This window comes from Felis catus, chromosome C2 (genome assembly GCF_018350175.1).
Source record: "Felis catus isolate Fca126 chromosome C2, F.catus_Fca126_mat1.0, whole genome shotgun sequence".
In the NCBI taxonomy this organism is placed as follows: domain Eukaryota; kingdom Metazoa; phylum Chordata; class Mammalia; order Carnivora; family Felidae; genus Felis; species Felis catus.
Window position 1 is genome coordinate 69,744,545 of NC_058376.1, and position 22,337 is coordinate 69,766,881.

The window sequence follows — 22,337 nt, forward strand, 5'->3', positions numbered from 1 at the left end:
GAGTAGGCAGACCTTCAGGAGTGTTTCCAATTCTCGAGCTACCCTAGTTTGTCGAAGGCAGCCCTACTCCACCACCCCAGGCTGGAGCAGTGATTGAGTCATCAGAGGCGACAGACACCTCAGCCTCAAGAGAGACGGACACTTATATGCTGGCCCCAGCTCTGAAACCCTTGTGGGGCCTGCTGGGAAAGAAGAAGCAAATGAATCAGTTGCCTACTCCTGCCATCTGGAACTGTCCAGATAAATATATCATCCCTGAGCACAGGAGAGCACAGAGTCCATCTGTGATTGAGACAGAGTGAGGTGCCAGCCTCCAGAGGCATGCAGACAGGGTGTTACTATTTCAGTGAACTTTGAGTGACTCACAGAGGCAACCCAGGCTGCGGGTTGTGCAGTGTCCTTGGTGAGCTCTCCGTCCTCCTGCTGTTTCATGGCTGTGGTACTGGGATGGGCCATAGAGAGGGACAGAGGGGCTGCGAGAGGGAGAGGCAAAAGGCCTCCCCAACACGAAGGTGGCATTCAAACTTGGACTATCTGGGAACTGCCGTCCCCAGACTTTTCTGTGGCCACCTTGACATCAACACTAAATCTAGAAAAAAAAAAAAAAAAAACAGTATAGTAAAACTACACCTATGGCCATTCTACACCATGGTCTTAAAAATGAGAGTATTTCTGGAATTGAGATGCTATCATGTCTATTGTACAATCACATTGCTGCCACTGAGCAAGAGTAAGTAGAACGTTAGAAGGTGGATGTGATGGGCTCAGATCTTCCATGAGAACTAAATCCCCTAGGATGGTAATTCCATTGTTGTTTTCAGGATACGTGACTATCACTTCTGGAGCATAACTTCATTGACCCATTGTCTCACTCAGGCCTTCACTCTCCATGTCAGTGACACTGGGACAGTTGTACAAAGAAGAGTGCGGAAAAACAAGGGCTACCAAATCTTGTGATGGGTCCCCGGTGTTTACGTTATACCCAGTTAATCATCAGTACCTAGCAGGTGGTGGAGCTGGTGCTTCAAAAGGCTTCTGCACAGGGGCACCTGGGTGGCTCAGTCGGTGGAACATCCATCTTCAGCTCAGGTCATAATCTCACAGTTCATGGGTTCAAGCCCCACATCGGGTTCTGTGCTGACAGCTCGGAGCCTGGAGCCTCCTTCGGATTCTGTCTGCCTCTCTCTCTGCCCCTCTCCTACTTGTACTCTGTCTCTCAAAATAAAAATTAAAAAAATAAAAATAGAAAAGGATTCTGGACATAACACACTCAATGGGTAGCATGAGAGACTTCGACTTTGGTCTCCTGACTCCCAGAAACTTAATATATTTGTTGTCTTTATTTTGCATGTTTTATGTCATCTTTTCTATATCTCCTTGAGAGTAGAAAGCATGACTTCTTCCTCTCTGTACAGCTTACAACTCTTAGCTGTATCTGACATGAAGCTGGGGTTCTCTTTATATTTGCTAACTTGAGCTGACATTATCATTAGAGGACCCCCAGTTTCTGTTTCTGTGGGGTAGCTCAGCCCATTTGGTAGTTGCAGGGAGTAGCTGGAGTCTGCCTGTGATGTGGTGTGAAATAGCGATGTGAAAGTCTTGAGGGTCCCAAGTATTTACAGCCAAGGTGGAAGATATGGGGGCATACCCTCAGTGCTCACAAAGTATCCCAGTGTTCATCAGTAATTCAGAAAGTTCGGGCTTCTGCAATGGGCCTAGAACTGTACTGCATTAGATTCTGGCAGGATGCCTAGTTAGATAGAATGGCTCAAGACATACCCATTTGAAAATATAAAGAACAGTTCTACCAGAACATGCCAGTCAGTGTGCGGTGCAGTAGAGTATTGATGGAACAGTTATAGGCAGAGGCATGAGAAGTCAGAGTTGGTGTCTTGAGGGAGGAGAGGATTGACTGAACGCTATAGTCTGTATCCAAGACTCTTCAGCACATTTGGGGTCTAAGATGTTTACTTGGCAGCCTAAGTGGAGAGCTTGTGAGTGAGCATCAGCGGCTGGAACAATACAGATTGTGCCTAGGAACACAGGCTCTGGAACCAGACACCCTGAGGGCCAATACTGTTCTACAGGTCTTGGCTGTATGACTGGGCAAGGCGTTTCACTTCTGGTGCTTCCGTTTCCTGACCTCTAAAATAGGAACGATCATCGTACCTTTCTCATTGGACTGAATGAGATACAAGTGCAAGGCTTAGCACCCTGGCTGCCCTGCATGTGGTAAAGCCTCCATCAGTGTGGTCTGGGTTGTTAGTCACATCCTCTGAGTGGTACTCCAGCGCCACCTGGTGCTTGTGCTGTTAGGGAACCCCCTCCCTACCCCCCCCCCCCCCCCACCACACATGAGCCTTTTGTTTCTAACAATAGCGACTGCTTCTGGGGTCTTCTGAGTTCTTTTCATTGAGTGATAGAATTTCAGAGCTGTCAAGGACCTGAAAGACCATCTAGTCTAACCTACATTACGATTGAGGCACTTGAGGTCCAGAGATGTGAAATAATTTGGCTGTAACCACACAGCTAGTTAATGTAGTACCAGGACCAGAAGCTAAGTGTCCTGGCTCCCTGTCCACATATCCTATAGAAAAGCCACACAAGAGAGGAGCCAGGCAGATGGAGAAGGAGACCAGGGAGAGAGACAAGAAGCACACACGCATACTTAACATAGGGAGGGGAAAGACAGACAGATACATGCACATATCCCAAAACAGAAGAGGGAGAGACAGAGACAGCCCGTGTGGCAAAGGAAGAAAGGGAGAAAGGTTTGAAGACAGAGGGCAGAGAAACAGACACCCATGGATGGGAGGAGAAACATAAAGAGGAAAGTGAGGGAGGGAGGCACAAAAAAGGAGAGACAGAGTCTCCTGCTGGTGGAGAAGAGAGGTCAGAAGAGCGAGCCAGCCTCTGCCTGCCTGACTTGTTGCCCCATTGCCATTACTGGGCAGGGTCTTTGCCCAAGTAGGAATATTTTGCCCATTAAGGGCCCAAAGCAGAGTAAAGCAAAAAGATGAAGACCAAGGGTAGGCACCAGCGAAAAAGAGATTTCATTGAAACCTCTGCAACCAGAAGCGGCCTGGCACATCACCCTGGTGGTTGCCCTCCCTTGAGTCCCAACAGATGTGCTCAGGTTTCTCTTCCCTGCTGGGCCTGAGGGCAATGGAAATAAATCTCTAAGGACCAAACTGGAATTGGGGTTCATTAAGCTGCAGAAAGGTGCAGATAAGCCAGACCCTGCTCTAGTATCGCCAGCAGAATAATTTTCAGTACTATTGTTTTTCCTGTTTAGAGTAGGACAGCACTGAGCAAGAGCCAGAAAGGGCAGTCCATGACAGCATCAGCCTATCTCCACCTTCTATTTCCCCCTAACTTCTGCGGCTTTCCAGGGGTGTAAGGGACTACTTCCCAGCCCAGAGAGGCCAGACTTTGTGCTGACAAGAACAAAGAGTAGCTAGATTCTTGATCTTTCTGGTAGATGCAAACTCTGTTCCGTTGTTTTCCACAGCCAGAGCAACTGGTTTTGAACACTGTCTGCAGGTCATCTTATTTTGCCTCCCCTTCTTTTTCTTCTCCCTCTGTTTTTTGCAAGAATGAATTGATGAAATGTTTTAGAACACCTGCTGTGTGCAAGACCCTGTGCTGGGAGTCCGGTCCCTCGCCTGAGAGAAGACATATGCACTGAAGGATGTATGAATGGCACACAGCTGTCTGGGTTCAGAGCAAAAGAAGCAAAATAACCATGGGCTAGTGGAGTCAGAGCAGGGAAAGTTCCCTGTGCTTGGGGTGGGATTGCAGTGGTCCTTAGAGCTCAGGCAGAGGAGATGGAGATGGTGTTCCTGGGGAAGGCCAGGAAGCAGAGCTAAGTATAGCCAGGGGACAGAGAAGAGGAAGTCTAACTGGGTGCCCACCCTTGTCAGAGAAGGTGGGAGGTAAGGCAGGAAGGGTTAGGGGTGGTCTCAGTGGTGTGGGTGGAACAGTGAGGTTTGAAGCTCCAATGCACTCCCTTAAAAACAATGTCTTTTGTTGTTAAGCAGTCCATTTGGGTGAGCTGGTGAGGGGCAGTGATGGCAGAATTTATCAGGCTCGGTGATTTTCCCTTCTGAATGACTGTGTTAATATTGAAGTCCATAGTTCTTGTAGTACAAATGAATCTCACCTGTTTCTATCAGTTTTTTGGAGCCTCACATGGAAAATTATAGGTTTTATGATGTCAGTTCCTGCCTGCCAAAGAATATGTAAAAAGGATTTGAGAGTGATTTTTTTTAAACTCTAGATATTCAATCTCTTACTAGCAGTAGTGACTATAGCCCCTTAATCATACTAAACCAGTTTGGACGTTGTATGATCCAACTGAAATTTTGCATAATAAAAGATGAGCACTTTGGGTTGCACATAGAATGATTAGTTAGAAAAGAGTGACCAGAATGATGATGGGTCTGGAAATGAACTCTTCTTCTAGGAAAGGATGAAAGTATCTAAGAAGGAAAATGCTCAGGGTGCAGTCCCAGGTAGATGAGGGAACACACAAGGGAGAACCATCTGCAAAATTTGAAATGTGAACTGGTTACTTGTTGAATATGTTGTGGAGAGTATTCAAACCTCAGAGAGATGGTTGGGTTCCAACCCTGAGATTTTGTTACTGGGATTAAATGTGCCTATAAAAGTTGTATTGTTTAAAGCTCAGGATTCATCATCTTTCTGGGTACCTATGATTAAGCATCTGATCTCTTCACTTGCCTTTTCTTATTTAATCTGCCAACCCTATGAAGCAGGTGATAGTTTGGCTCCCATCTTCCTGGTAAGGAAATTGAGCCTTAGAAAGGTTTAATAAATCTGCCTGAGGTGACACAGTTAGTAGGAGAATAAGGATTCAAATCTAAGTCTGTCTGACATCAGGTCTTGCTCTTAGCCTCTCTGCTATGCCACAGGCACTATGCTACCTGACAGGAATGCAGAGAGATCCAGCCTCTCCCCTTGAGATGTTTGTAAATTATTGCTGGAATGCCATTGCTCAAAGGGCCCTGGTGGACAACTTGGTCCCGAAGGATGGGACTTGCCCAAGGTCATGTAGCCTGATAGCTGAGATTCATCCTCAAACCCCCTGTCCATAAGTTTCACACAGACAAGTCATACTCATACCCAAACACTCTTCCCCATCTACTGTGTCATTATAAAATTGCCTTCTACAGTCATTTATCTCTGATACAAATTTCCCTAGAACAGACACTACCCATTCTCATGTTTTTCACACTCGTGTTCTCAGCATTGCTGATGCTCTTCTTTGTGACATGTATCTTGAATAATGTCCATTTGCCCATGCGAGTAGTTAGCAGTATTAAAGTTTCCAATTAAGTTATTTGATGGTCATAATCCAATCACTGAAATACATTCAAGAAGATAATAGGTGACTCTTTGGGGAGGGTGAACACCCCAAAAGAAACCAGGGTTGAGGCTCAGCTGCAGTGGGGAAGATAGGGAGGGAATCGAGGGAGGGTTCTCCTCATTAGGTTTGCCTTCTGATTGGAGAGAAGATAGGGAAACATCCTAAACTTTAACCTCTCTGGTGTCCCTGATCTTAGAGGGAGCATTCTAACCCTCTGTCCATCCAGCCTTCTCCAAGTGTTCCCTACCTAGAATTGGCAAGGTTGGGGAGTGAGCTCTAGAGGCTTGCCTCAGACATGCTCAGACCCTCCTGCCTGGGAATTGCTTGGATTTCTAGTACCCCTCACACTCTATACTCTAATCCTCCAATCCCTCCCCACCCCACCTGGGGCCCCTTCCTCTTGGCCCTACTTTCTGTCTTCCTCTCTTACCTTCCCTGTCATGGTCTCTCTCTTGGTGCTTACTTTGATTTTCTGTATGTAAACTCTTCTCTGATTGAAGAGTAGTCATTCCATGGTGAGCACTTTCTAAGGAAAGACCTAGGTGCCTCCAACTGGCAGCGCTAGGAGGCTGGTGGCACCTGGGAGATGGTGAGAGAAGTCCCTTCCCAGGAGTTACTGAGCCTCAGGGCTTCCTTGATGCATGGAAATTTTAAGTTCATTTAATGTCCTTAATTCCTTTTTATTATTATGTTAATTATTGAGAAGCCGTTTATCTTCCAGGGTCCTGTTTTTCTGATAACCCCTGTTCTCACCGTGTCCTTGACCCAACAAGCTATTTCTGAAACCTTGAATACAAGGCTAAAGAATAAAAAGACTAGCACTTTATAACCAGTGGAGAGCTATCCAGAGATTTGAGCAGAGGAAACATCTATCAGAGTGAGTCTGAGGTGACTTGGTGCCAGTGGAAAGCTGAGTTGGAGTGCGAGGCTTCTGGGAACCACAATCATCATGTGGCCATAAAGCATGAACTAGGGAATGGGGCAAGGGTAGATTTGAGAGCACCTGTGAAAAGATCACTAGGACCTTTTGTTAATGGAAAACAAGCAAGATGTCAAGTGCAAATGCGGAACTATATTTTCAGAGTGTGGTCCTTAGACTCCTGGCATTAAAATCATCTGCTCAGAGTGGAGAACTTGTTACAAACACAGATTATCTAGCCCTGTTCCGTATTTTTTGATTCAGAATCTGTGGATAATGTGGGGTCTGTTGTCAGTGAGCAAGAATGGCCTGTCCCATTCTTGGGGACCAAGGATTCCTATCCCTTCAAAGGTTCTTCTAGCTGGCTAAGAATCAAATTGATATGAGAAAGACTAATAGAGTTTGATTAAATAAAATTTAATAGGTATATGTATGGGGAATCCACATAAACATGAAAATTCCAAAGACAGGCAAAATGAGGTATATACGTCATTCTGAACTAAGGAGAATGGGGTGGGGGTCCGACATTGCAGAGGAAAGGAATGCGTGTCACAGGGCATTAAGAAGAGCAGAGATGTTTGGTAATTAGATGTTTACCCTATGGGTCACTCAGATAAAATTTGTCTCTGCTAATAACCCTTATTCTAAACCCAATTTAGATTCTTCTGTGTAGTTAAGGGAGACCACAGGGTCTCAAGTGCCTTCAGCTCAAAATAATCCACATGCCAAAGTGGCACATTTGGGGGGGGGGGGGGGAGCTACCCTGGACACCCTGCCCTAAGTTTTAAAATGAACACCAGGTGACTCTTAAGTATTCTGAAGTTTGAGAACCTCTGACTTAAGACATCCAGGCCTTAGTGATGAGAAGTACAGGCATCAAGGCACCAGGGTGAAGAGATTCAGGGAGATGCCGAGGACAAAGACAAGTTCCCGTCACCCCAGCCTTGGCCTCATTGAGAAGGGACAGGTGTGGGCTGGCTGGGAGTAGAGGGCTGCAGGGTGGAAGCAGCTGAAACCCTAGGGCTTCATATCTGTTGACCAGCTTCTGCCCAGCATTAGTCTGTCAGGCCAAGAGACCACATTTCTCAGGGGAAAAAGAGTAGACACCTGCTAATGAGTTTCAGCTGAGATTTCTCAGAAAAATGATAGCTTCTCCTGCCATACCAAGACACTTATTTTTATTTATTTACTTTTTAAATATTTGTTTATTTATTTATTTTAATTTTAATTTTTAAAAATTTACATCCAAATTAGCATATAGTGCAACAATGATTTCAGGAGTAGATTCCTTAGTGCCTCTACCCATTTAGCCCATCCCCCCCAACCCCTCCAGTAACCCTCTGTTTGTTCTCCATATTTATGAGTCTCTCCTGTTTTGCCCCCCTCCCTGTTTTTATATTATTTTTGTTTCCCTTCCTTTATGTTCACCTGTATTGTCTCTTAAAGTCCTCATATGAGTGAAGTCATGCTTTTTGTCTTTCTCTGACTGATTAATTTCACTTATCATAACACCCTTCAGTTCCATCCACGTAGTTGCAAATGGCAAGATTTCATTCTTTTTGATTGCTGAGTAATACTCCATTGTATATATACATATACCACATCTTCTTTATCCATTCATCCATCGATGGACATTTGGGCTCTTTCCATACTTTGGCTATTGTTGATAGAGCTGCTATAAACATTAGATGCATGTGTCCCTTCGAAACAGCATACCTGTATCCTTTGGATAAATACCTACTAGTGCAATTGCTGGGTCATACGGTAGTTCTATTTTTAATTTTTTGAGGAACCTCCATACTGTTTTCCAGAGTGGCTGCACCAGCTTGCATTGCCACCAACAATACAAAAGAGATCCTCTTTCTCTACATCCTCACCAACATCTGTTGTTGCCTGAGTTGTTAATGTTAGCCATTCTGACAGGTATAAGGTGGTATCTCACTGTAGTTTTGATTTGTATTTCCCTGATGATGAGTGATGTTGAGCATTTTTTCATGTGTCGGTTGGCCATCTGAATGTCTTCTTTGGAGAAGTGCCAAGACATTTATTTTGATCATACTTGTTCCAAAGAAGGGACAGAAAATGACTTGCTGGTAAGTGGGCATTTCAGTAGCGCCTACTGCTCTCCGGGCTCAGGTGATGGGAACTGAGTGGTACTGGCACTGTGTGAGCCACTCCCCTTCAGGACTCACATTCACTGTGCTCTGCCAGGAGAAAGAAATAATGACATGATAGACCTCCCTGGCTGCTCTTATACATCGTGTGTACTGGAACCTTTAACAGAACAAAATGTGTTGTAGACAGCTGATTTGTGTGTTTGCTCTTTTTTACTGGCCTCAGAATATGGTTTTCTGAAGAGTAGGAGCCTAGGGCCTGGGGAGGGGGGGAAGGGGTAGTTGCTGAGAGGGAGGAGTTCTTCAGTTTACTTAAAACAAGAAAAACTTCCTGCTTATTTTACTGTGAATCAGATTATGACGCAGGCTTAATAACCTGTGCCGAATAAGATGATTGATCAGGGGGAGCCAGATGAGGAAATCAGAGAGCTGGAATTCTGATTCCTCATGTGTTTGTCAGTTGTCTCCATTTCCTTTAATCATACAGGAAGGAAGTTCTCAAATCAGATGGGATGAGTTCATTCAGTCATTTATTTGGCAAATGCTCTCTGAGAACCCAGCCGCGAACTAACAAAGCCCCTGCTCACATGGAACATACATTCAGGACAAAGAGAGAAAATACCACCACTAACAAATGGATATGTAATATTTCATATAGTGATAGTCAGAGATGTATGGAGAGAAAGCTGAATGAATAAGCCATGGGGATGTGTTTAAGAAGAGGTTCCAGGCATGTGGAATGGGATCTAAGAAGTCCTTGATACCAGAATGAGCTGGGTGCATTCCCGAAGATGGGAGAATGGCCAGGGTGGCTGTTGAATAGACAGCAGGACAAAAGGGTGAGAAGTTTGAGGAAATGGTCCAAGTCAAATCAGACTTATAAGCTAGAAAGACCATTTGGATTTTCTAAGTATGGTCAGAAACAATTGTAGAGTCTTTAGTAAAGGGAATGTCGTGAATTGATTTATGTTTAAAGAAATAGGTCCAGCTCCTGAGTGGTTGGGGGTGTCATGAGTAAAAAGAGGAAGACTAGGGGAGCATGGATGGCTCAGTCAGTTAGGCGGCCAACTTCGGCTCAGGTCATGGTCTTGTGGTTCATGAGTTTGAGCCCCGTGTCAGGCTCTGTGCTGACAGCTCAGAGCCTGAAGCCTGCTTCAGATTCTGTGTCTCCCTCTCTTCCTGCCCCTCCCCTGTTCGTGCTCTGTTTCTGTCTCTCAAAAAATAAATAAATGTTAAAAAAAAATATTGAAAAAAAAAAGGAGGAAGACCACTGAGAGGGCTGGGGGGTGAGGGAGGAATGCTGGTGGGCTTGGATTGGTAGTGGTTGTGTAAGAAACTGTGTATAAGAAAGGGTTAATAAGAAAGAATCTCAGGCTTGCAGCTAAGCAGTGGGGCAAATTCTGGTATCTTTTGTTGAAGTGGAGAACACCAGGAAAGGAGGCCAGAAGAGAATCAAGAGCTCTGTTTTAGATATGTTAAGTCTGTGGTGCCCATTATATGCCACATTGGAAATGGAAAGGAGGCCATTGGGTATGAGTCAATCTCAGGAGAGAAATTCAGGTTGGAGCTGTGACTATGGAAATGATTAGCTTATCAATGATACTTAAAGCCATGGAACTGGGTGAGATAATGGAGGGAGTAAGTGAAGAGAGGGAAGAGATCCAGAACCCGAATCTTCGGGTATTCCAAAATTTAGAGGCTGGGAAGACTAAGACAGTTCAGAAAAGAAGACCACAGTGAAGGTAAGTGAGTCAAGAGCAATTCCTATTGAGGACAGTGTCCAAGGAGCTAATACAGAAATGTTTCTGAAAGAGGGCAGGTTCTTCTTCTTAAGTGGGCCTGAGCAAGGTGGGCATCTCCACAAGGTGAGAGGGCTGCAGTGGCCCAAGAAGGTCAGAGCCCAAATGGGCTGAGAATATCTTTGTGTGGGAGGGCAGCTCAGCACCAGAAGTCCCCAAGGAAGTGTGGTCCAGAGCGGAGTGGAGAGAGAGTCCCTCTACAGGGGCATCCTGGTGCAGGGTGTTAGAGCACCTGTAAGAGAGGGTAGCCTGGGGTAGGTGCAGACTGAGCAGGGTAAGGAGACCATCCACAAGGGACGGGCCCTATGGTGTGCAGTGTCACGGCCCGGGCTGAGTGAGGAGGGCATCCATGCAGAGAGGGCAACCCCACTTAGAGAGTCTGAGTCCAAACAGGGTGAAGAGGTGTCCACACAGGGAGGTAACCAGAGGAAATTTATTAGGAAGTGGTCTTGGAACCCCTGAGGAGGGAATCCTGACTCCACTATTTGAGAGGTGCCCAAGCTCAGCCAAGTTAATTAACCTCTCTGAGACTTATTTGCTTCATCCAAACATGGGGATAATAACTCTCACTTCCCAGTGCTGTGGTGAGATAGCACAGATGAGGTGATGAGCCACATCCCCTGGCCTAGTGCTTGACAAAGAGTGAACCCTCCACAGACAGTAGTCTCTTCTTCTGAGGAGGGGAGTTGCTGTACCCTCCGTATAATAAAAGACCTCCATATAAATAAAGAAATATTTGAGTTGGAAGAAGACTTAGGGAGATGGTCCGATCCAGCATTTCCATTTGAGGCAGTGAGGTCCAGAGATGAGAAGGTGCACACCCAGCTGGATCACAGCTGGTTAGGAGCAGAGCTGGGACCAGAATCTAGGTTCCTCTTAATCCCAAGGATGGTGTCTACAAATCATGCTGACCATGGTGGTGCCACATTTTAATGATGCTTTAGGAACCTAAAATACTTTTATATGTAAGTAGAGCTGAGATACAAACTTAAAATTTCTAAGGTGGATATCTCTGGTTTGCCTCTAAAACTAAGTTAAGATTCCATCACATTAGAAGAATTCAAAAAATCAGTCAAGCTAGGCCCTTGATTTTCTCCCATTAATTCATTTGCATTCATGGCCACCATTTAGAAAAATATCAATAGTTCTCTTCAAAATGACTTCTTTTCTTTCCCTTAGCAGCTAGAAAGGCCTGTCTCCTGCCCTGAAAAGCGCCCTGCCTTTTGTGTGCTCATTGGAATAAACACAATTAGATGAGGAAGAAAGGGGGCAATTAGGGAATTATGTGTAATGGCTGTTAGATTGGCTCCAGTATCCGGTTCAGGATGTGAGTATCTCTCTTGGAAAAGACTGTTCTGGGAAAGGACTAATTTCTGGTTGAACGGTTGGGGCACAAGAAAGGAAGAAGAGCTTTACAAGTTGTTTTTAAGACAGCCTGCCTGCTGGAGTGGCCAGGAGTCCTGGGTGTTTGTTCCCAAAGAAAGGGCACAGATCAGGCCTCCAGAATAAGACAGCACAGCCTCTCTCAAGATGGTAGGGCAGGAGGCTCAGCCAGTCTGCCCTTGACAGCTCCCAGATAGAAATGTTCTCCAGTATCTCCTGCATGTGCAGGGCCGGCAGGGATGCTGGGGGCAGGGGGAGGTGGTGGAAGGGTAGGATACAGTGGTGAAAATCCCACACTCCTCAGGAATTAACCACCTGTCAGGTGGGGCAGTGGGGAGGGTGGAGGCACACCAGGAGAGAACTCTGGGTGCAGACTGAGAGAGGGTCTATGACAGAGTGAGGGAGGGGAGCATGGAGCTGACACATTCACCCCAAAGTCTTGTGCTGGGGATGAGCGTGAGCCGAGTGCAGTTCAACACGTCCTGAGCAAACCAGGCTGTTCTGTGTCTCACAAGGATGTCAGAGTCTAGTGGGAGAGACAGGCCTGGCGGCAGTAATTGTGGTTTGAGAAGAATCAGGGAAGAGTGGCATCCCACCCCCCAGCCTGGGCGGTTTATTGAAGAGCAGTCTTTATAATAGTCTTTCCAGAACTAGTAATTCTGAGATGGTGCTTCAAGGATGAGTAGGAAGGAAGCTGGGAAGTGGATGTAGGGAGAAAAAAGGGACATGGACATTTCAAGTAAAGTTAAAAATAGTAAAACTCAGGAGGCAAGAAGCAGGTTTTGGGGCATTTAGGGGTGAGGCAGGGACTCACTGGAGGTGGGGTTGAGAGGGGGTGGGGTGACCCCAGAGGACTCTGCATGTCAGGTTAAGGAGCCCCTCAAAAACTATGTTCTAGTGAAATGTCCACTCAAGAATGCACAGGTTAATTCCATTTAAGCCTAAATTTGTGTTTTTCAAATGGATTGGTGTCCCTATTTTTTTTATTATTAGCATCCAACTATATTAACAATTTATAACTTATTTTTAAACCTGAGTGTGTAAAAATTGCTCCTTTGAAACTAAGGGCACATCTTGCCAGAATCAGATTGACAACTATCACTGGGTACTGCTTCCCACTCAAGTTCACAGGCATAACTGTCATTTATCAAAACCAGAGCATATGAAAATGGAAAGAAAACAAAAATCTGTTATCTCTGTGCCATCCCTCGTAACTCATTTGCTTCTACACCGGTGACCGGACCTTTCTTCCGTGCTGTATTCCAAGCCATGCCCCAGGGGGTCAGCCTCCACCTGCCTCTCCATTGCCCCCATACCCAACCACCAAATCCTGGCCATGCTCTCTCCCAAATATTACTCAGACCTGTGTCTCCACGGACACCGCCATCAGACTTGCCTGAGCCACCAGCACCTCTTGTCAGGATTTCTACAATAACGTCCTGTTTTCTCGCCTCTACTCTTGTTTTCCTTGGAATCTCCACAAAGCAGTCAGAGCAATAGCTTTTAAATGCAGGTCTTTCTCCTCCTTGTAGCCCTTTGGTGGCTCTTAGGCTGAACCCTGGAATCTGACTGGGCACACTGGGGCTCGGCAGGTCTGGTTCCTGCCTTCTCCCAGCTCATTTCCTGCTTACCCCTATTCAAGCCGTGCTGATGGTTTTCATTCCTTGCTTGGTTAAGTCCTACTCTCTCTCAGGTCTCAGCTAAACCTCACTTCTTCAAAGAAGCCTTCCCTGACTGTTGGCACTTTTCACCATTGCAATAAGTGACCAATTGTGTGATCTCATGCCTGGTGCCTGTTCCCCACATAGACTGAGCTCCCAGAGTCAGGGTGGTGCCTGCCTTGTTTCATACTGCACTCTGGGCTATTCTAGTGCCCGGCACTGGGGCACAGTAAGACTAGTAAGTATCTGTTTGAATATGTGATATTCACATCCCACATGTGCTTCTTTGATCCCCGAAGAACCTGAACACAAAAACTAAAAAATAAAACCATCTTAGGGTATATGTGCCCCTTCGAATCAGCATTTTTGTATCTTTTGGATAAATACTGAGTAGTGCAGTTGCCACCAACAATAGCCAAATTATGGAAAGAGCCCAAATGTCTATCACCTGGTGAATGGATAAAGAAGATGTGGTATATATATATATGTTTATATATACACACACAAAATGGAATAGTACTTGGCAACCAAAAGGAATGAAATCTTGCCATTTGCAACAATGTAGATGGAACTAGAGTATATTATGCTAAGTGAAATAAGTCGTCAGAGAAAAACAAATATCATATAATTTCACTCATATGTGGAATTTAAGAAACACAACAGTTGAACATAGGGGAAGAGAAGGAGAAATAAGATAAAAATAGAGAAGGAGGCAAATCATAAGAGACTTAAATACAGAGAACTGAGTGTTGCTGGAAGGGAGGTAGATGGGGGGATGGTCTAAATGGGTGATGGGCATTAAGGAGGGCACTTGTTGGGAACAGTGGGTGTTATATGTAAGTGATGAATCACTGGGTTCTACTCCTGAAACCAATACTACACTGTATGTTAACTAACTTGAAATAAATAAATAAATAAATAAATAAATAAATAAATAAATAAAGCCACCTATGTTGGAAACACTTGAATACCAATTCAAAGCCATTAATAGGTATTAACTATCAACCTGTACTATCTTGACTGAAATTCATCAATGATTATTTTAAGTAAAATTCTGTAAGATGAGAATTAAACAGGGATAGCTAATAAGGGGTACCTTGATGGGTATACACACTTGGGTAGGGGTTCAGGGATTTGGCTAGAAATGCAATTTATTCTTTAGCCAGTGATGCTCAGAGTCTGGGACTCACCAGAAACTGAGGGATATCCAGACTTCCAATGCTGCACGTTCATTGACAGAGTGTAATGTAATTGTCAGGCACTGCTGGTGTCTGCTCAGAAAACACATTTCTGTGCTGTGCAGTCTAGTGGGAAGCTGGGTGGTACTCTCAGGATTGTGGGACATGGGATCAGGGTCAAGAGAGCATGTGGTCTAAATGCATGTCAGGCAACGCTGGCTCTAAATGAACTGTCTGAAATGAAATAGTCAGAAATCAGTGTTTTAAACAGTACTTCCTATAGTGATTATGTTTCTCTATTCCCAGGTACGTTTGCAGTCTCTAGGTATTACTAAAGGAATTTTGTCCATATCCTAAATCATTTGCTTTTTTATTTGTTAAACTGATTTCCATGCAGTCCCTGCATCTTTGCTGAGATCACACGTGTTTCCCCAGCTTCAGTCCCAATGGCAGAAGTTAGGCTAAATGGAGACAATATAACAACACAGAGCAATCAAAATTATGTTTGAACTGATAAAAGCCTATCAGATATGAAATAAATACGTTTTTAAGAGGTTAAGGTAGAGCTAATTAAGTAACCTTAGTGTCGTTAACTGATAATGAACTGACGTTTTAAAGAAAGCGAAAGAACTTAAATAGGACGCAAATTGCTCTTTAAAAAACAGTTTATAAGTTGTGAAATCACCATAGGGAGTATAAAAGCTAACCATTTGTGAACCAGTGGGTGAAAAGCTTTCCTGTTAAACCAGTTTGTTTTAGCGTAACAAACCCTATTAAAGCGAGAGAGAAACAACAAAATGAAACAAAATAAATTCACCGAAACATCGCCAGACAAGCAGGTCATACTTAACTGCTCAAAACTAAATAAAAAAAATAATAATTGTAATCTGAAAATCTGTCATAAATTCCAAAGCCTTTGTGAAAAACCAAAAGACAGCTCTTTTGTATATAAAAGTTATCAAAATTATCCATGAATTTCAATGCATTCTCAAAAAGGGATTAATACAAGTCTAAATATGCATAAAAATAAAACCGCACTGTCTGTGGTACACAATATATGGGAAACTTTGTGGGCCATGCAGGCTGATGCCCATCATCCTCGTTACAACAGAGAATTGTGGGATCAGATTGTGTCGAGTCAAGTAAAAATCCACTCTCCTGATTTTCTGTGTGTTGAAATTTCACCATACATAATTCTGGAGAGACGTGGGCTCTTCTTTCCTCTAAGAAAGGAATCTTTCGAGTTCCTTTCAGTGCTGCCTTTCAGTGTTTGCAAAAGGTAAAAATCCAGTTCACTTATGACTGCAGTTTATTTTCACAGACATGCTTCTGGAATATGAAAAGCATATATTGCCAGAATTTGTTATATAAGGTATTTAAGTCTCTACACCCAATGTTTATATAGTCATTTCCTAAAAAGCCTTTCTTTTCTCCTTTTTAATGGACATTCCAGTTTTGTTAAGTGAATGTTTGTCAAACCTCATTTTTATATTCATACATACATTTCTCTGACCTAATACCAATCCTATTGTGGGCTTTATGATAGTGTCGATGGAGACTTTGAAGGCTTCTATACTTTGCACAATTGCAAGTATAATTTATCTCAAATGTTAAAGGAAGTGAAGCCAAAGGCAAGGTTCTGTGGAGCCAGAACTCCCATGCCTGTAGTCCATGGAATGATCTGGTCTGTCTGCTTGCCACTGGGCAATCTGTAGAAGAAACAGAGGAAGGGACTAAAGCATCCTTTTAAACAGGCTCAGTTCATCTAAATCATTTTCCAGAAAGTCATTCTAGAACCTAGGAAGGCTAGTACATCGTTAATCAAATGTTCAGGTCAAGTCCAGAGTAACAGGAATGGAGTGGGCTTAGTTGTCTTGGCAGGGTCTCTAACAGGTGTGTCTGTGCACTCTAACTGATTTAATTGCAGCCACCTGCTTCACTGAGCATTAGCTCTTCAGAGATGAACTGAAGCACCAGGAGATGAACTGCTTCCCTCTCCCTGAGAGGCACACAGTTTTGTTAGGCCATCAATGTGAAAGCAAAACAGGTGTTAAAGGCTTTAGGCCCCGCCCCCCCACCCCACCCCCCCATACATTTCAAGGCTCCTGCTAAAGGGTTTCTACTCCTCCTGTCCAGTGTTCCCCAGGACAACATATTTTCTCACCTTCTCAGCATCCCCTCCCTTGTCCCTCTACTTCTCCAGCTTCTCTCAATACCAAGGAAAATGTCCTGAGGCCAAATCACTAGATCTTGAGTCTAGAAATACACGGGGTCTCCACTGCTTCCTGGCAGAGAATCATAGATACTACAGGCCTTAGGATGCAAAGACCTTAAATTATCATTTGTTAACTGTTAGTTGGTCAGTGCTGGTTGGAAGACAGGGCTGGAAAAAGCCTGAAAGGATAGTTTTCCTAGTGATCACTATCTGGAGCAGCCAGGTGGGGTCTAACCAGTACAGACTTTACTCTCAAGATTAGGAAGGGAGTCCCAGAAGCCCGAGGAGGCAGGGTTCCCATGACTAGTTGCCTCTGCTGTGAGCATTGTTACGGTGCAGTAAGGGAGGAGTAAGCCATGAGGGCCAGGGAACTGCCCTGACCTGATGCTGCCTAATTTCCTGCCAGCATCCCTGAATTTATGTGGTTGGAGTAAAGGTAGTAAGAGGTTTAAACTGTGCCCGATAGTCTGTGTAGCTTATTTAAAATAATGGACTAATTAAACCTGGGAAAACAGAAAGGGTAATGAGGGAATATTCTGGACACGAAAGATGAGTTGAATTTAGTGAAGGGTGGGACTGTTACATTGCCAATGACAGCAATGAAACCCCTGGATGGACAGTGGATTGAACATTTCCAGCTGTTGTGCTGCTTTCCGATTGGGATGGGAACTGTGGGACTCTTGTGGTAGCACATGTAGTCTCAGGTTTTTCCTTCTGTCTTCCTTCTCTGACCAGGTGTTGGATTGGATTGAAAACCATGGTGAGGCCTTTCTCAGCAAACACACCGGGGTTGGGAAGTCCCTGCATCGAGCCCGGGCCCTGCAGAAGAGGCATGATGACTTTGAAGAGGTGGCTCAGGTGAGATGCTGTTTGGTCATGTGTGTGTGGAGCTGGGTAAGGGAGACCAGGGCTATGGCTTTGGTATTTGGTGGGGCATGTCAGGGTGATAGCCCAATGGCTTCTGGGCTGCCTTCCTGCCTGATGCAAGGAGACCCTTGTCTGTTTTTGGATCACTAGGTGAGTGATAAAGAGACCCTTAGTTTATGATCTTCAAAGCAAATTTCCTGCCAGCATGATATGTAAATGCCTTGTCACAAGGTAGTAATGGTGGAAGGAACTGACATTAGAAACAGCAACAGCCCAGAACTACTGCTTATGGTTATCCCTGTAGGCAAGTGGGAGCTGAAAATCAGCATTAGCTCTGCTTGCAAAGCTGTGCGTCTTCCAGGACCTGGAGGAAGAGATGGCACCTGTTCACCACATCATGTAGTCACAAGGCTGAATGTGCCCAGAGAACATGGTGTAATATTCAGTCTTTTAGCTGAGTTGCACATGTAATCCCAAAAGGGCATTTTTATCTAATTACACAAAGATGCTGTGAGAGGTCTTGACCATTTGAGTTCATGATAGTTATACAGGAGGGTTTTTTGTTCTGAGCCTCCAGCCCCCAAATTTTATCCTAACTCTTATATTCCTCTTTTGGGGAATCTCCGATGGATTCTGAACATCTTCATCTTCAAGATGAAATACTACCTTGTCCACTTATATTGTCAAGTGTGATCAGTTGCAGTGGAAACTAAGACTGAGGACTAAAGCAGGGAAGGGGCATCTGACGAGAATCCGTATGGGGCAGAAGGGAGGATGACAAAGTTAGGGTTTGCCACATGACAGCTTTAACCAGGGCTGGCTCTGATCCCACCATGCGGACAGTCCTCAGTGTGGGTGTCACACTGGGCATTGTGCAGAGTGCTACCGCTCACCCAAGGAGGCCACCAGCCCCAGACAGATGTGAGCTGTGGGTGGGGAAGGTGAGACCCTGCCAAGAACTGAAAGAATCTTCTAAAGGACAGGAAAATGGTGGGAGCGCGCCACATCTCTGGGGAAGTGGCAAGTATGTGCTGGAAAGTGAGAGGCCTGGCAGGTGCCAGAAAGACTGAGTCACTAGTGACCTCAAGCCAGAAATACAGATGGATTAGAGCCAACCTATCCAATAAAGAAAGCCTCAGATAGCATCTTTGTGCACAGTTGGTGGGAATGTAAAGTGGTATAGTCTCTGTATGGCAATTCCTCAAAAAATTAAGCATAAAGTCACCATATGATTCAGTAATCCTACTTCTACATTTATACTCAAAAGAATTAAGAGCAGGGATATGAAAAGATTCTTGTACACCAGTGTTCATAGCAGCATCATGTACAATAGCCAAAAGATAGAAGCAACCCAGGTATCCAGATGAAAGGATAAACAAAATGTGGTCCATACACAATGGAATATTATTCAGCCTTAAAAAGGAAAGAAATTGATACATGCTACAACATGAATGACTCTTGAAGACATTATGCTAGGTGAAGTAAGTCAGTCACAAAGGACCAATACTGTATGAGCCCACTTATATGAATTACCTGGAGTAGACACATTCACAGAGAAAGTAGAATGATGGTTGCCAGGGCTAGAGCGGGGTAGGGAGGAATGGAGAGTTATTATTTAATGAGTATCAAGTTTCAGTTTTACAAGATAAAGAGTTCTGGAGATGGATGGTGGTTATACAGCAATGTGAGTCTATTTAATGCCACTGAACTTAAAAACTTTATGTTATATTTATTTTGCCACCACTACAAAAGCAAAAAACTAAGCTTCATCCATACAAGGACCTTCTGCAGAATGGGCTGGATTCTGCCAATGTAGTATAGACACAAGCCAAATATTCCTCTGGATGTAGCACAGTCCCAAAACATCTGAGTAGCCAGGCATCCTGGGTGCCTCTGCTGTTTGTTAGCGGGCAAAGGATGGGAGAGGGCCACGTGGTCTCCCTGTATGCTGAGTGGGGAGTGTGGTATCTGAGACAAACTATTGGAATAGAGCCATCCTATAGTTGTGTGGTGTTCCTGCCTTTCGTCTGTCCTTTGGCTCAGCCCTTCCTCGCTTAGAAAGGATATCCCCAGAGCCAGCCACAGCCCTGGCCCAGCCATCCCCCACCCCTTGCCCTCTTTCTGCTGCAGCCTCAAAGGCAATGCCAGCCTTGGTTATAGGCCCTTGAGGGAACTGTTGTTTTTGTGCATTGTTACAACTGGCTGCCACTGAAACTCTAACATTTCTACCAATTGCTCCCCTAGCTTCTCGCTGATACCTGATAATAAGCCTTTCACAAGGACAGTGCCTTTCAATTACTAGTAGAGACGCACTCACTTAAATTCATACTAAAGAAAGAATGGACACATTTTTGAGAGCTTACACTTCCATTAGATGTTTTAGCTCTCACCAATCCTGAATGATGCATAGGATTAGCCTTGTTTTATAGAAGACAACACTAAAGCTCAGAAAATTCCTCAGTGTCCCTAAGTCATCTGGCTTGTCAGTGGCTCTGCTAGCATTTAAAACGTCTGACTACAGAGTCATGTTTTCACCCTAACTCACTGCTGTCATTCCTTATTGAAGTATAGGAACTGAGGGTAAAAATCATTTCCAAGTGCCAGTTTGCTCATGAAAAGTACAGGACAAATAGCAAGAGTAAGGGGAGTGGGAAGGAGATGCTGCAGTGGTCATTCCATTTGATGTAGTACATTACAGCCTTTCCTAGGCTCAATCCACTTCTCCCTGTCCTTGTTTTCAGATAAGACTGTGTCTTTCTTAGGAGAGAGAGTTATATCTCTTTTTTTAAAAGGTCTATTTATTTTGAGAGAGAGAGAGAGAGAGAGGGAGAACCAGAGAGAGAGAAGGATAGAGAGAATCCCAAGCAGGTTCCATGCTGTCAGTGCAGAGCCTCACATGGGGCTCCATCCCATGAACCATGATATCATGACCTGAGCCAATACCAAGAGTCAGACGGTTAACCAGCTAACCAACTCATGTGTCCTGAGTTATACCTTCTAAAAGGCTCATGCTTTTAGAAATGTTTCCTCTGGAAAGGGGACAGATGTAGACAACAAAGAGAGCCTGTAAGCAAGGGGCCATGAGGTTGCCTTATTGCCCTGTAAATAGGTCTCTAGAGATGCATCTGATAGCCTTGTAATAAATCCTATTTTGTTTTCTCATCCCTACTGTGAGGAAAGGAGTGGGCAGTGGAACTGCCTAGTATCCTGGAATTGGTAGTCCACATAGGAAAACCAACTTGACCATGGCAAAGGCAGATGGACTGTCAGGAGCCTCAGACCTGCTTTGTTCTGTGCAACATGATCATCACACACAAGTGCTGAGAAAGGGGGTGATCCAGACAGGAAAGGGAGTGTTCTCTCTCTCTCTCTCTCTCTTGCTTCTGTTCTCAATCAAGTGAGGGCCATTGGGAGGGGAGGAGTGGATTTAACCAGAAATTGGACAATTCTTGAGTCAGAGATCAAGCCAAAACATGGAAATTCTTGTTTCTTGTTTTTTGGATTGCTGATTATGAGATTTAGTCAGGAAGGGCATCACAAATAGTGTGGTGTAGGAGGCTGGGTGGGGGGGTCGTTTTTCACCAGTGCTATTTTAAATTTTGTATTTTTATGATTCTTTGACTAAGGCTGACTTGAAACAAAATTTCAAGCACTGATCCTCTAAAAATTAAAGAATTAATTAAAAAATTATCTTGAATCAAAGCAGAAAGAGAGCTGTTGCGTCTGTTACAGCTCCTGGGAATCTGCCCTTCTACAGTGAAAAGCAAGCATGCAAGTGGAGAAAATGGTTACCCACAGGAAAAGGTCGAAGGGCAGTGTAAAGGCCTGGAACAAATATGTTTCTATTCTGTAGATAGTGTAAAGACATTTAAGACAATAATAAATATAAATTATAGCTGTGAAAAATTAATGTAGCAAACTATTACCTGTCAGTAGCATTTAACTTAAATTTTGTGTTTATTAGAGCTTGAACGAGTTTTAAACAAATTCTTTAACTTTATTTAAAGGAAATGAATGAAGTAGTTATGGTCCTCAGTTCATCCTGCAGATGGCACTCTTTGAATAGTCTACATAGAAGCTGAGCTGAATGAGGAAAGGAGCCACAGTCCTGACCACCTGGCCAGGGAGGCTCCTGACAGGCAGGTGGTGAGAGTCTGGGGCCAAGGATGTACCAGGGATCTGTCTCTATAGATCTTTCTAGTCCAAGATACTGAGATTTTCCATGCCCAAATAGAAGACCTGGGCACTAATGGGAAACCCTCTGGTCCTGGTATGTACTTGACTCAAGTTGCTGATAAACTCATCACATGAAGAATAAATCAGTCCGTAGAGTAAATCAGATTTCAAAAGACACTTATTATATTTATATATATAAGTAAATATACTACTGTGGCACAGTAGTCATTATCAGAAGTCTAAAACAAGCATAGGGGCACCTGGGTGACTCAGTCATTTAAAAGTCCAACTTTGCCTCAGGTCATGGTTTCGTGGTCTGTGGCCCACATTGGGCTCTGTGCTGACAGCTGAGAGCCTGGAGCCTGCTTCAGATTCAGTATCTCTGTCTCTTTCTGCCCTTTCCCCACTCATGCTCTATGTCTCTCTTTCTCTCTCAAAAATAAATAAACATTGAATAACAGAAAAAAAAATAAAAATAAACAAGCATAGGATGGAGTTTCTGCCAATCACAGCATAACTGTCAGGGGGTAGATGTATCCATATCTTTCCAGGAGGTTGTATGGGGTTTGGTACTGTTATTTTGTCCTGAGATATTTGCTATCACTCAGTAGGAAAGTACTCAAGTGCCTGTGGTTT

General features: G+C 44.2%; 1 protein-coding gene across 25 annotated transcripts in view; it reads left to right on the forward strand.

Moving 5' to 3' along the window:
- Window positions 1-22,337, forward strand: part of KALRN (kalirin RhoGEF kinase) — a 708,823-nt gene that overhangs the window by 330,317 nt on the left and 356,169 nt on the right. For all 25 annotated transcript variants that reach the window (XM_045037038.1, XM_045037036.1, XM_023260241.2 and 22 more), the window contains one exon: window positions 17,394-17,516. In XM_045037038.1, the coding sequence (XP_044892973.1) occupies window positions 17,394-17,516 (123 nt within the window). The remainder of the gene's footprint in view (window positions 1-17,393; window positions 17,517-22,337) is intronic.